The 16422-nt window shown below is 32.0% G+C and overlaps 1 protein-coding gene across 1 annotated transcript in view; it reads left to right on the top strand.

The window, feature by feature from the left end:
* Nucleotides 1–16422, top strand: part of LOC106678758 (uncharacterized) — a 211588-nt gene that overhangs the window by 143352 nt on the left and 51814 nt on the right. Inside the window, exon 5 of the mRNA XM_014417499.2 lies at nucleotides 14089–14363. Coding sequence (XP_014272985.1) covers nucleotides 14089–14363 — 275 coding nt within the window. The remainder of the gene's footprint in view (nucleotides 1–14088; nucleotides 14364–16422) is intronic.

The following is a 16422-nucleotide window of genomic DNA, read 5'->3' as shown; positions in this document are numbered from 1 at the left end:
GAAGATGGCCTCGTGACCTTATATTGTAAAATATTTTAGAGTTCTACTACTGGGTAGTTTCTCTACATGCTGTATCATATCATTATCATTATGTCATTATGATCAAATTTACTTGTATTTTTTATACAGTAAATATCAATAAATAAAAAATTCAAAACATGCCAGAATCATTTATAATCTATACAGACAGATCAAAATCAGACCAATCAGCAGCATCATCGTTCGCAACTAATGACTCAACGTACATAATTCCACAAACTATGCAGCATATTCACTGCTGAACTCAATGCAATAGCAGCAGCACTCCAAGAATGCCCATATTTCACATCACATCTCAATAGCTCAGGATTAAACCCAAATATTTCGAAAACCTTCGGATACGATGATAAAACAATAAAACTAGTGTTTTAGTTTTTAAAATCAAAAGGTTTATTGACAAAAATATAACATTAAACGGGAAAAAAAAAATAAAATAATAAATAATTGATAATCAAATAAAAAACAATAATAAATAAATGAAATTAAACAAATGTAAGGAAAATTAAATAAGATATAAATGGTGTTGATGACCAATAATGTTTTGCGCCACTAAACAAAAACAAACAATCCACAGAAGCCATCCATGTGGAATGAAAGTCGACCAAGCAAATTAAAAAAAGTTTTGTGTTTTTTTTTTAACAGTTTTTAATTTCAGAAATGTTATTTCTATACTACGGATAAGTAGATTAGGAGTTGGGTCAGGTTTATCAGTAGCCCTTAATGACAAAAACATAAAATCGGTATTATTCTTTTAGAGAAAAAATAACTTCCTTTAAGTTAAGTTTAAGTGACTTAAGCCCTATTTTTTTTTTTATTTATTTATCGATATTTACAACTGTACATAAAATACATCAAGTAACTTTGAGGAAATCATAATGGTATGGCACTAGCATCAAGTGAAACTTCCCATTGGTAGCACTCTAAAAATATTTTTACTATATAAGGTCTCCAGGCCATCTTCTTTTCAGAAGCCTCGGAGGATTGTGCGGAATAAAAGAAGAAGCAAGTGGGGGTTAGAGTGGTTAGGGAATTTGCAATGGAAGGATTGATATCTGGTTCGGGCTAGATCGGTTACAAATGGAGCATTAAGGTCTTTGTTGATGATTTTATTGGTGACAAAGTAGAGAGTATTTAGGATTTTACGAAGGATTTTAATTGTAAAGATTGGATACGAGAGGAATTCGAAGGTTTAATGGAGCCCCAGAGCTGTCATGTAAATCAGTCTTTTGTAATGAATAAACCCTAAATTTAAATACATTTAAATATCACATTAAAATAATTAAGTATCTCAAATTTAAGTTCACAGAGATCTTGTGATGGAAACAAAATAAAAAAATTATAAAAAGAAATATTGAAATATCAAAGGTATAAATCCAAACATCTAATAAAATGAAATATGAAGCATGGGCGTTGATGATCAGTGGGTTTTACGTCCTAAAGCTCTAACGAACAACAACTACAGAACCCATTATACATATTTTGCCACTGAACAAAATATGTATAAGTCAATAAATATTTTTGAACAATGTCGAAAAAGGGATTTGTCCATTGCAGCGCAACGTATTTCTTCTACCCAACCACCATTTTTTATCAGAAAAAAAAATCACCACACATAATTTATTCAAGGAATATGTGTGCAAAATGTGATGATGTGTGTGAATGACTGTATCAAATGAATGAAAATATTTATTTTTTCTGCGCATTCATAAATGCGATAAATAGTTGTCAGAAATTATTTGAGTTGGAAATTTACCATTTCTATGGCTTCATCTTTTGCTGAAACTTCTAAATATTATGATCAACTCTGAATGGATTAATTCTATAGGAAATGTTATGTGTTTTATTATGGTGGCATTATTATGTAAATAACATTAACGAGTAACAAGATTAGAATATATACGGCGGCTATATAATATATAAGATATAAAAAATGGTGGATATTTAAAAATTAAAAAAAAAAAATTCATTCGGAACTCTATCGAGAATATTCAACTACCTACCACACTAGAAAACGTAAGATAATGTCATTTAAAGTAGAGTAAATTTACTAAAATATGAGGCCTAATATAGCTATTTATGTTGAATAGTTCCCGAGATATAGATAGCTTTTTAAAAGCGAGATTTCATAAAAAATGACTGACAAATCAGAAGGAATTAGGGAAATTAAGGAATGTTGAGAAATCTGTATCTCAAAAACCATTCGACGTTCAGATGTCTATTAGTATTCAAATTAAAGCTGGTTTAATATTCTATCGTAGTTTATGACACGTATCGTCGTAGGGGGTTGTAGCTTGATGAAGATACTTGCATATGAATATACAGTTTGCACATGAAATTTTGTCCAAGCAACTGTAAATAAATATATTTTAGCAAATAGAGTAAATTTTCTAAAATATGAGAGCAAGCATCATAAAAACTACTACTCCTAAGCAGATAAACGTCATAAACTACATTATAGGACATTATACTAGCTTTAAATTGAGTATAGTTTAATTCTGAAGATTTATTTAGTAATGATCTGTATTTTTTGTTTTCCTTTTTTGTTTGGTGGGGGAGAGGAGGAAATATGAAAAATATATTTTGAAATAGTGAAGGGGATTGTTATTATTGAAGATAGGTCAGCGACATCTAGAGTAGCACGGCCGAGGCGCATTTAGTACAAGCCAAAAGGCGCCAGATGTCGCTCATAACAGCATACTCCCCATTATCGCCAATCACCACTTAATATATAATGGGTAATAAATATAAGCTTACTTTTCCAAAAAAGGTGCAGTATTATATAAAGGATTATAAAATATATATTAAACATTTGACTGTATTATGCTCGAGTTGGTAAAAAAACAGTAATTCTAAATAACCTTATTGTGTGTAGCCACCCCAAGGTGTTAATAACGTTCTATAAAATAAGCATACCTATAATCAATCCTGCATAACAAATACAAAACCTGTTTGCACTAAAAGAAATGGTGGTAATGTGAACCCCATTTTGTTCACACACGAATATAGCTTTCCTATTGGGGAGTATAAATATAAATTGATGGTCCCAAACTAACTGTGTAAGAAAATAATTCATTTATTAAGTTAATGAATTCTTTATTAATTAAAGTTAAGTTGTAGACTTTTAGTGAGGGTAATATGGACCCTTCCTCCATAGTAAAAGTAATCATTAATTCCTTGCAAAAAAAAAAAAAAAAAGTATCGGTAAAACACAAAGAAATGTCTTAACGCAGAATAATTTTCTTGCATTATATATACATTTATTATGTACTGTCTTTAGGATCAGAAAAAAATTAATTTATATTGATCTCAATTTCGCCATATGAGTTGTTCAATTAAATAAAATATTTTGAAAAATGCATAACTCATATCAGAAAAGAATATTTCAATTAATTAATTTTAGAAGATGGATTTTATATTACCAACATCACTCTTTTGGAAAAATACAATTACTACGGGTCTGAATGATGAGAGACATCAATGTCATTTTTGGGACACTACATACTATACAGTTCATATTAATTAATGCGGATTGTCTAAGTGAAATCTTTGTAAAATTGGAACTCATTTTCGAAAATCTCTTGAGTCAACAGCCGTATGTTAACAACTAAAACTTGTTAGGAGCGCGATTATCTAGGAGAAAAATGAATATAACCATGACCAAGGAATGCACAACACCAATAAGTAATATTTATTTTACCGTGCCAACGTTTCGGCCCCAATTTCAGGCTTTCTTCTAGTATAAGTGCAAATATGATAATAAAAACCATGTTAACATAAAAATAAAAACAGTACCAGAAAAAACATAATATCAAGCAGTAAGAAAAGTATAAAAGAAGAAAAAAAATGAAAATCAGTCCAGCAGGTACATGTAAATAATAAAAAAAAAATTAAATTGTGTTAAAAGTGAGAAAGAAGATGATATAAAAGATATAATGAGAAGATTGAAAATATGTATTTAAAATAACACAATTAAAAGTGTAAAAATAGAAAAATAAAAATATCTGTATTTTCATGTTTGTTTTCTTTCATATTTTTCTTGTTATCCATTTTATTTTTATTCTATCATGTTTGTTTGTTGCTAGCCCTAAAGGAAGCCTGAAATTGTATCGAAACATTGATACAATAAAATAACTCTAGACCGCAACTCCCATCCGTCTTCTTACAGTAATCTACGGTCAGAACATCAAATACGTCAGAAGGAATAAAATTATAATGCTTATAGATAACGTGATCAAGTTGGAATTTCAGTTATAAAAATCAAAAATGAAATAAGAGAGGCAACCAGTAAGCATCGGCAACTCCGTCATCAAAGGATTAAATCAAATATATTTGGTAGGGTTGGTAGGATGGTTGGAACACTTTACGAGGGACAGTCGGTTTATTACGGCGATTTTATTCGCAGGTTTATAGCTGATGCAACCTCCCCTGTTGTATCTAAATTGTGTCCGTTGCCGGCTCTTTTATTTCTTGGTCGGCAGTTACCCCCCTCTTAACGCAATCCCCTAATGGTGCCTTTAATACTTCTTCGAATCAGGCCGTAAAACCGCTCCCTCCTCAGACAATTTCACCTTTTTATTCAATACCCAGGTAGGCAGTACAAATATTTAGTGGCAGAGGTTCCACCACAGCTAGAATATATTCAATGAAAATATTTTTGAATGATATTACATCTAGTTGCTCTTTAGTTTTTTACATTTCCCTCCATTATTTCATTATTTTTAAAACAATCAACAACAATTCCTACTGTTCGGTAGGTATGTTTTTCCGTTAGTTTAATAGATTATTTTGCACTATTAGATATGACACGGTGCGGGTCAGAAAAATAGTAGGTACTTCGTCGTCATTATCCAACATGGCAGATGTCATACAGTACAAAAGCATACGTTTATTCAAAGAACTGACTTTGAAAACATGTTTTATCAGTTCCCCATGAACGAATCATCATTGTTGATGATGATTGATCCAGCATGAACGAAGATGAACAGTACAATAGATACCGTCATTTCGCAGTTCATCTTTTTGTAATATAATGAAAGGAAAGGGAAAGAAACGTTTGGACGCCTTTCCACAATTTGTTGGACGACTAACAATCTTTATTAAATAATTTTGCTTGACTCAGCACGACTTCCATTTTTTTTTTTTCGAGTAAAAGTAAAAAAAAACCTAATGTGTGTTTAAGGAATTATCAAATTCATTGTAGTAACGTTTCCTTTATTCAAATTCCGTGAAAAAAAAATTTGATTATGATATAATAGAAATAATAATCAACACAAACGGAATAATTACTAAGGACGATAAGTAGTTCTTCCATAAATTTGGAACCTCATCGATCCTCTCTTGGAGTTCCTCTGGTAGCGCTTCCAGTTCCCGTCTCTTCACCTCATGTGACACCATTTTCTAGGTAGGTTTTCTTGACATTAGTTGGTATTTTTACAATAAATAAATATTCGAAAAATGTCAGAAGTTCTTACATCAACTTTATTTTTTAAATATTTTCTCACTTGGAGTGGACTAAGAGTAAACTCAATTGACACAGTACCTCAAAATTTATCCCCCACTTGACTTTTACTTCGATTCATGGTGGACCCGAAAGTGTGTCAATTAATCGATTTATGCGTGGTTTTGAGAGTGTCATTTTCTATGTATTCTAAATATAGAATAGATTGGCTTCTTCTCCAGTACTTCATTTGGGAACGGGAGAGTTCGAAGCCTAGAATTTTGGTCGAACAATTTGATCCATTTTTCCAATCTCTCAACGTCCAAAATATATTATTTGGTCCAAAGAGTATCTAAGATTTTTATATCAAAATTATGTAATCTGCAGCAATCATGCCGAGAAAATGGATTTTTACACCAATGTTTGCCTTGTCGTGCCTTGAATGTGAATTTACTTTCCTGAGTTAGCCTAAGTAATTTTAGTTTCATGCGATCCCTGTTTATTTTTTTCAGAAAACTTTTTTAGAGTGACCAGTGAAAAAATAAAAAATATTCATTAAAGAATATCGTTTAGCCACTTTCTGCCTTTATCAGTACTAAAAAAGGTCATAACTATCATCAATTAAACCTAGACAATGCCAAAAGAGAGGGATTGTATTAATGGACCACTAATTGATAAAATATGATATGAAAGAGTGTTGCTGGCTGAGATCCACCTCTGTGTCCTGTGCCTTTGAACGTAACCCTTAGCACAGCAGGCACAATTAACTTGCAGTCTTATTCCCGTCTTGTAACACAATTGTTTTGTATTCGTCGACATTAGTGGTTGGGTTATTTATTACATCTTTTATAATCAAGATTATATATTATTCTATATAACGACTAAAATATAATAAAGATGAAATTATTACTGAATTGATTTATATGAGGGGTCTAGAACGATAGTTGAGTAACTCAAATACGACTTACTGCCAGAAATATTTTTTTTATGAAAAAAGTATAAATGTTTTTGCAAATTTACAAGAATGGTATATGTTTAAATATATTTGAGAAACATGTTACCTGCCCTCAATATTAATTGAAAGTAATATAAATATTTTTTTCTATTAAGCCAATTTTTATTTTTTTCTTATTTTTTCAATGTGAACCAATTGCGTCAATTATATTATATAATAAAAAAATAACCAATTCCTGCGTTTTTCATACCAACTTTTCTTAGCTTTCTCGGATGAACATTTTTAAAAAGCATTATTTGGCATAGTATCAGTTTAAGTAACAGTAACAGTTTTTAATCACCTTTCATTTTCTAACAAGTGCTGAATTAAGTTTTTTTTTTTGTACATTTCCATTCATATCCCTTTTAACAACTTTTTAAAATTCCATACAAATCATCTGGTTCAATCCTCATCCAGTTCTACTCATCCTCATAATCCGCTTCGAAGTTTGAAACGGAACTAGCCGCAAAAAGTATTGTAAAATATGATCGGCAAATGGAGTTCTGGCAATCGGGAAATTCTTCACTCATATAATGAGTGTTGGCGGCTTTAGCGCACTTCAGCCTGCACTGGTTCATTACCAGTGAAGAGGTGAGAGGCCAGCGCTGGGATCTCCAAGAGCCCTGCTCTATTCCTTGAATCGGGTATCCTCATGCAGCATATGTAAATATTGTACATGGGGAGTATGATTAGTTTTGTTTTTATTTATTCTATTTTATAATTGAAGTGAAACTTCTTTACTGATGTTCTAGAAAAGAAATTATAGAATAGTAATTTGGTTTTCTGACGTGCGGTGAAACGATAGGGGGGTTTTTGAACTATCTTATCTAATTATCTATATATTTGATTCTGTTTTTCTTATTTTTTGTTTACTTATATATGCGCGTGTGTGTTTTATGATTTTGGTACGAATGTAATCAATAACATCACTATAACCTATTGGTCTGGACTGTGGCAGTTTGTAATATGTATCTGTATGAAGCATACCTTCACCTTAATGCCAGTGACACTTCACTTATGGTTGGCTGGTTGGGTTTGAGTTGACTGTATAATTGAAAAATGAAACATGATTGAATGAAAAATAAAATTCTATTGTTTAAGTTACAAGTGGTGTAGGGGGTGACCGAAAGAAAACATTTATGATTAGATGGTTAGTAAATTTAGAATGGCTGGGCTATGGAATTGTAGATAATGAGGTGGTTGATGATGATTACGGGGTGATGGATGTTAATTATTGCCTGGTGGACTTCCTTCTTCCCTCCGCATTTCAGAGCCTCTCTCCCCTCTGCTACTGGGAACTACTCCAGTAACTCTACTCACTCATGGTAGATATTACTGATGAGTGAACAAAAAGAAAGGATGAACTGCTTCTCTGGCTGAAGACAAGATGGCTATCTCATATTAGTCTGGGTTGCTTCTCACCACAGAGAGCGCTGGTGGAGGTTAGTTTTGACTGTTGGCCACATGGGCGCTAGTATATCCTGTAATCTATTATATGCTATAATGTATTATGATGTCCTCTTCAATTCAACCTTTCGGTTGCCGTAGGTTACCCGGAACAGTATCACTAAAATAAATTTGTAGCAATCAGCGAGCACGAAGTGCCGCTGTAACCCGCCAGGGGCCAGCACTACAAGCGTCACAGAAGCTAAGCTATTGTATATAATGTTATTATTATAAAAATACGATCTATTGTACAAATGTATATATGTTAATATGTAATGTGTAAGAATGTTAATTATAAAATAAAAAGAGATTGACCAAAAAGAGTCAACGGAACTATCTCAAGTAGAGTTAAAAGAGTGAATCCTCAGTGATAACCGATCACATGAGCCCTTTAATTGCCACTGGGATTGATCCGTGAAATCAAGCCTATTCTCCGGGTCTAGTCATAGCACTGGTGGCTTACACTCTACTTGAGTCAGAGAAGGTCATTGCCAATCTATTCTCACAAGTGTTGTTTTTTTAATATGCCCACCTTCGACGATGGCCTATCTTCTCTCCCTTTCTCCAGCAATCATAGTCCGTCCGCTTCATCTCGGCAACTAGTAAGCTGGCTCCTATCATGACAGTTCTAGTCCGTCCGCTTTATCTCGGCAACTAGAACTGTTGCTCTACCTCAGACTCTTTCACCTAGACCTCCTCTACCTGAGTCAGTGTCCAGGGCTCATCCCCTGGCACGGCCTTCCTTTCTTACCTATTGATGAATATGCCTTGACGTGGGTCTTCTGTAAAGTAGATATCAGGCTGGAGAACCGCCTAAGACCAGACTCCCCCGACCAGAACCCCGACAAATTAAAAAATTGATAAATAATAAAAATTGTTCACAAAAAGTTTTTAACAATTAATTGCACGAAAAAGAACTAAAATCATGACAGAGCTCTATTTGTTCTCGCAGAGTTTCTCTACAAACCCATTATCATAAGATATAGCTCAAAAGCACGTTTGAAAACCACTTCTCACCACTTTTATGGATATTTTTTTCCTTGTTCCTTCATACAGATATTTCGAAAACATATAAAGTTTGTTTGCATTACCATCAGGTTGAGAAAATATATTGAAGATCAATTTCAAACTATAAACTATCTCTCTTTCACTATATATTTTCCCCTGACACTTACTTTCTACTTTTAACACTCATTGCATCCTTGATGATCTTGCTCCTTGTTTTTGTTTATAATCGTTTAGAGTTTTCATTCCAAATATAATAGGATTGATAAATAGAATTTGTGACATGTTCCAGTTGAGACCGTTCATTGCTGATAATGCTTGGCCTCTGCTCATAAACTCAGAGAACGGACAGCATTAAATTATGGCGAGCCAGGTAAAAACCTTTTATACAGTTCTCTGAATAAGATCCCTCGCCCAGATAAATAACAAGAATTATCGTTTGAGATAAAACTGAAATTATTTTTCGCAAACCTTAATTACTCCAGACGTCAAGAATAAAATAAAATCGAAAATTGAGGTCATTCGTATCGTAAACTGACATGGCAGCCTTCTATATGTTCCACCTGTTCCTCTCGGAGTATAGTTTACAACAGTCTTGAGTGAGGATTCTCTTATTTCAGGAAACATTATAAATAAACCGTGAGAAAATGAGGGATAGATATAGCGCAGATCTGAGAGTCGACCTTTTTTTTCATATACAACGTTTAAACGGGCTATATCCTTCATTAACACCATGGAATTATATTTGCTATCACTGGCTGCAAATTTTCTGATATTTAAATGCTCATTTATGAATTATAATATATTTATTAGTTTTGGGACAACCCCTATACACTAGAGTAAATGGCTTGCATTTACAGAAATAGATACGTACAACAAAAATTATAATTTAACATGACAGATAATTTTCTGATAATTATCAGGGCGACAAGCCTTAAAAAAACAGACTTGGACCAACTAAAGAGAAAACAAATTAAGAAAGATTAAGAATACAGTTCTTCCATGAAAGTCGTCAATCCAAAATAGTTAACGACAAGAAATAGTACTCACTACGAATCTGACACGCTGGGCTAACCCAAGAATATTAGCAGCTGACTGGTACATCAAGACCAGCATTCTATAATCGATTTTTTTTTTTTTTATCATAATTAGTACTAAAACGTTGGCCATGTAATATGTTTTGATTAAAGAAGGTTGATACTACTTTGATTACGTTTGTTATTATTATTTAAACTACCAGTACTATACAAGATAATAAAAAAATACATAAATATTAATCATTACTGTTATGGCAGCTGATATCGTCTAATATTGAACATAATTTTATTAGAAATGTATCCGAGACTGAACCACTATGCCTAGGCAAACATCATTGCTGTGGATAACCCAAAGCATACAAAAATAATTTTTTATAACTATTATACTTAGTAAAGGTAGATCGTGTAACCCAACAAAGGAAGTTTATGTTCATTAACTGGAAAATTTTCCATTAGATGAAGTTTCATTATTACCTGTACTATTTATTCAACTTTTTAAGAGTTTTTTTTAAGTTAATGAATTTGAAATATTGGAGGGGTAGGGCAAAAATATTGTGGCCCCTTCATGAAATATTAGGGGCAGATACAGCCTTAGCCTGTTCATTTCACAAAAACAACATAATGTTTGAGAAAGATTTCTGAATATTGTAATAACGTAAAAAAATAAATTATACTTGTATTTATTGTTACTGTTATTATTAGATTAGAATTTCTTATATATTTTTATTGGGAAGCTATATGGTCTTAAATTTAGTAATATATAACTTATTATAGAAAGAAACAGCTGGGATATATTGATACTTAAAAATTACTCCTTCTTCATATTTTCCTTTGTATTACAATTTTTAAATCAACAACGAGAATGTCCATGTCAAAAAATAATAATTTTATGATCTTTCACTCGTAGACTGTAAGATCAATATTTACTCAATGGGGACACGTGGGCAGTAAAAAAAGAACACTTACATAAACTGACTTGGCAATGAGGTATTTTTAAACAATAAATTAGCTTGTGTATAGATGAGCTCTTTTGTCAGACCACCACGTGTATACAGCGGGTTTACAATACCATGGTTTAGGGTAGAGGGTATAGGTTACTAAGACTGCGAAGGGCGACTATTACTTAGAATCTTTTGGCAAGGAAAAGAGGTATACGGTGCCAAAATTTCCTGTCAAACACGTGTGTAGATACGCTCAATAAGACGACGAGAACAAACATAAACTCATCCAAGTGTTGATCGTCCATCAACTTTATCTACTGTCGGCCCCTGGAACATGAAAGCCCTTTCCTCTGTTTACACTACCTATCAAAGTTCACCTCTCATAACTAATGAATGCTCTCTCCAGATAATGTAGAAATAACACTCACACCATCAATCTCAACCAAATCGTTTATAAACGAAAAATCGATTCTTTCGAATGTTTACGATGGCCAGACAAGTAACTAAGTGCTTCGTTTTAGATCCTCCAGAATAGGCGAACAAAAATAATATTTATTAACCAATCAAATCCGAGAGTATATTTGTCCAGATTGATCGAAATGAAATATACATTCCGTTTATGTTACTGTATTTATTAATCCATCCACGTTTGGATCTACATTGTCAATAAAATCTGTAATCATTGGCGATCGTGAACACATGAGTAATATTAAAGGCAGTCTCCGTGTTTGAGGCCTAAAATTGGAAACAGTTATTTGAAAATTTTAAAAATTCATTTTTAAGAAGTATATAGTGTGGAGAAATATAGAAATAGTGAAAAACGCTCCCTATGTAATTATGTGAACTACCTGAGCTGAGAAACCAAACTGAGCTTAAGTGCTTGTGGTAAGTACATTTGTGGGATATGAAACCATCAGTACAAGAGTCAATAGGAAGAAAAAAATGTATTTCATCTTAATGAAAAATAGAGTTTAGAATCAAAATTGGTGAATCTGACGACCAGTTTTCCTCCTAACCCCTTTAGAGCTAGGGGAAGAAGAAATGATGGAGTTACAAACTTCTGTTACTGGAGAAACAAACTACATTTTTGAGTTTGTTTGAGTAAAAAAAAAAAAATGTGTGTTATTTCCTTTGAGAAAAAAATTCAGTTTTTATCTAGACTTTACAAGGAGTACAGTAAATTCCAGTAAAATGAAAATATTAAAGTATTCCCACGCCTTCTGAATTTAATTTTATTTTTATTTTTTTTTTACGCCTTCTAAAGGTTTTTTTAAACCTTCATGTTTTCATTCGGAGCTCCATAACCTTAAAACTACCTACACTAAAAAAACATCGTAGCACATTATTTAAAGTAGAGTAAATTCCCTAAAATAGAGTTCTACATGTCCAATGGTTTCTGAGATATCATTTTTCATAAACCAGACTTTTTTTTCTGAATAGCGGAAAATCAATATTTTGTCAATTTATTTTGTGAATTTACCAAATGGACAATTTAGGGATTTCTTTCTTTTTTTTCTTCTAATTGCCCATCTGTTTTCAACTTTCCGAGTTACTTCCAGATATCATTTCTTTCCTGGTAAAATTCTTGAAATATAAAAGAAAAGTCAATAATTATATTGATTATTATTTCTAGTCATTAATAATATAATTATAATATTAATAATTATACTTTTCACTCATTATATTTAAAGTGATAACAAATAAAATGTTTATAATCAAGATTTTACTTGACGAGATGAAAAAAAAAAAAACTTTTATCCGATAGCGACAAGTAAATAATAGTTACAGTCTTCATAAATAAGTAATTTTAACAGTATATCAATAAAAATAATATTTTGTATGTATCTTTTTCCATGGTTGAATAGTTTTTCCTAAACTCAACCACACCTAAGCGCACTAACAAGGGTGGGAAACAAACTTGTAGTGTTAAATATTTCACCTTTTTGATATGTTTTCCTATAATATGGAATTTTTTAAAAATCTAAAATGAAATTTTTATTAATCAGAAAAAAAAATAGAACGTTGACAGTTCCCAATAATTTTCTGGAAAGCCTAAAATAAACATGTAATATAATGAAAGCTTATGAGCTTAGTTCTTGAGATTTTAACAAATCTAAAAAAACAATTTTTTATGTTCAATATATCTAAATTCATAGAAATTGCTAAATAGTTTAGGGGTAGGGGGAGGTCAGTGAAGAACACAAATAAGTAACACTTATTTATTAGCTCCAACGTTTCAGCCTGCATTTCAGGCCTTCAGCAGGGATAAGAACAAAAACAAGATAACAACAACAATGAAATTACAGAATAACAAGAAACATAATAAGATAACACATCATATAAGTACATAAGTAGTATTGAACAAAATGTATAGTGTAATATAAGAATATTGAAACTATATATACTAATATGCATGGAAAATAGTAATATTAAAATTGAGAATGAAAAAAGAATATAATATAGATATGAGAATCAACTATATAAATTCATGTGTAAATTTGAAAATTATTTAAAATTAAAGTATATAAAACACAAAGAAAAAAATGTGATTAATGTAATTATATGTGATCTTTTTTATATTGATTCAATTTGTAATAATTTTCAAATTTGTACATATATTTATTTATTATATATAGTAAAAATTTCGGCCCTATTCAGTTTGTTTTCTTGATTATAAATATAAAATATAGACATCAATTTTGTATACAACATTGACATACATTTTGGACACAGAGCCAGAAAAAAAACAGAAAACATTTTTTTTTTCCATTTAAGAGTTAATTAAATCCATATTTGAGTTTTTATTTTACTTTTGGACAGCTGGTGAAGAACCTCGATGAGAATTGAAGTTTTTAATTATTAAAATGTAATAAAAAGTATTTTTGTAATTTAGAAAAAGTAGCCTGAAAAACTACGAAATTAGGGAATTTAAGTTATTTTTTCAATGAACCCCCCTTTTTTTTTAATTAGAAAAAAATAAGGCAAAAAAGGATCGATCCACCAGAAGGAGTGAATCGTTGGGAATAGGTTCAGTTCAAAGAATTGAATTGGCCTATTCCAGTTGTTGGGTTGGTCTATGATATCAAATAGGTTTTGTTCTATGACCTACCCTTTCTGTTTCTTTTATCAGACATGCTAATATACGCTGGCTAAGTAAGCCCTATAATGATGGATTTCTCTCTGTTACAGCGACTAAAGAAGTGGCTGAGAAAGTGAGCGAAGAGTCTGGAAGGATGGAAGCGGGACCGATGGGGCCACACTACCCCTGGCTGGGGCCCCACTACCACGCCCTACCTACCCCGCGGGCCCCCGACCTCCAAGCGGCTTCCCTCTACAAGATACCACCGGCTCTCTACCCGAGGCCCGTACCATTTCCTGGCTTCCCATTTCCACTCATCAGGGCGACACCATACCATTTCGCTCACACTGTTCCCTCTACCACTTACACCATTCCCTGTCATGAGGTAACAGCTCTCATATAAATGCATACTTTAATTTCACATAACATTACAGGTTTATTTTGCCGTTAAATAGAGTAGGAAAGATAGTTGTGGGTGAGGAAAAAATAAATAAAAATTGTAAATATATTCAACATAAACTGATTCGTACATATATAATAAGAAAAATTGAGCTATTCAGTACTTTCAATTTTATGTTTGTTTCTAGAACAACATAGAAACAGGACAAAGCTATTTCGAAATGTTAAGAACCTTGCTCTTCCCTTCATTGCAAACGCACTCCTGTGTCTTCATTTTTGAGCTAGTTGGAGAACTCCCCTATTTTAGCTTGCCAGTGCGAGCATTTCTAAACAGCCTTAGTGTTGAATTGTCCACAAGAGTCTTGAGACCCTTGGAATGACCTCCAAGACCTATAGACTTCAAGCTTTAGGACTTCCTCCTGTCGGGATACCTCAAGTATAACGTCTGTTCTGCCACTACCCAATACACTGGATGATCTTCAGTAACATTTAACCAATGTCATCAACCCCATGGACCATGTTTGTGTTCAGAAGTAAACTCCTACCTTCTTTATGTTGTCCGTTCTATGGATGGTGGCTACTTATCCAATACTTTTTCGGGTTGGGGAAAAAAAATACTTCATCCAAATTGTTGTTGGTTGCAATTTAGAACTACTGTCTGTTAATCATAGCTACTTAAAATTTTGAAAGATTCCGTATATCTTTTACAGTCATCTTTGAAAATCCACTTCTCAATTGGAATCATAGGTAACGGCGATTAAATCCCCCTCCCCCACTACTAAGAGGTCTTCTGAAAGTTCTATTCGGATCGTTCAGTACTAAGATTGAATTACAATTCATTGTAGACATACAGTTTTTTGGAAATTGGAATGAATCTTAACAAGATGGATTGAGTTCACAACATTAAATGACATGAAATGAAAGAACTCTTTTTTTTTTTTTCTAAAGAATTTCAATATGATAGAATTGAACTATTTTTCCCAGAATTGATATTTAGAGCATGATTTTGATAATATTCAGGAAGAGTCGTATATCTCGTTACGTCAGGGAAGTAGCCTTTCTTGACTAAAGGAACAGGTACAAAATGTTAATAAACAGTTATTTTAGAAAAACCCATTTGCTGTAACTGATCGGTAATATTTCATATGGTGGAGTGAACGATAAACCTAAACTGGCTTGAGGGTGTAATATTGTTTAAATTAATATATATAGATATTATATGACGCAAATATCTATTTATCAAAGAGTATATAATAAGATCTCTACGTGATATGTAAAATACTGTAAAGGGCATTTGTCTTGCTTTTTAATTGATTGATGAATTCCATTTGATCATTAAAATATAAATTTATTGGTAAAATCCAGTCCCTTTTACGTTTTTAATTGTTATATAAATAAAAAAAGACGTTTAAACTAATTTGTGAAGTTAAAAAATAAATAAAAAGATAATTTTGTACATCAGGAATATTACATACATTATTAACTTAAGTGTGAAGAGACATTTCATCAGGATTTTTCTATTTCTGACAAATTAAAGGGCAAAATTAAGATCAAATTTACGGGAAGACCTGTTAGTAAAATATTTTTCGTGTTCCAACTGGCTGTCGATGAACATCAAATAATGTTAGTAGCATTTCCCTTCACTACAACGGAAATATATGAAATAATATGTGATATTATTAAATTATAATATAATATTTATAATACATAAAACATAAGCATTGTAAAAATTTACGCCATTCTTAACATTTAATGTTGAAAGAACGAAAACGACCCAGTTAAATTGGTCGTAAAACTAAACACGATGAGCTGAGGAAAGGGAATTTTATTAAACCTGAATCGAGAAGAGGAGAATTATTTATTTTATTTAATTTACAACTGTACAAAATAATACAATAGGTAAATATGTTGTGTTTCATATACACTTGAAAATCTTGGGAAGGAACCACCCATTAGTGGCAATTCAAACATTAATTTAAATTAGAAGGTCCCGTGACCATCTTCTTTTCAGACGCCTCGGAGGATTATCAGGGATTGTTAAGGAT

Source organism: Halyomorpha halys, unplaced genomic scaffold, assembly GCF_000696795.3.
Source record: "Halyomorpha halys isolate HHAL.00 unplaced genomic scaffold, Hhal_1.1 Scaffold158.1, whole genome shotgun sequence".
Lineage (NCBI taxonomy): Eukaryota > Metazoa > Arthropoda > Insecta > Hemiptera > Pentatomidae > Halyomorpha > Halyomorpha halys.
Note: the sequence above shows the minus strand (reverse complement) of the source record. Positions and strands in the feature narration are given on the sequence as shown.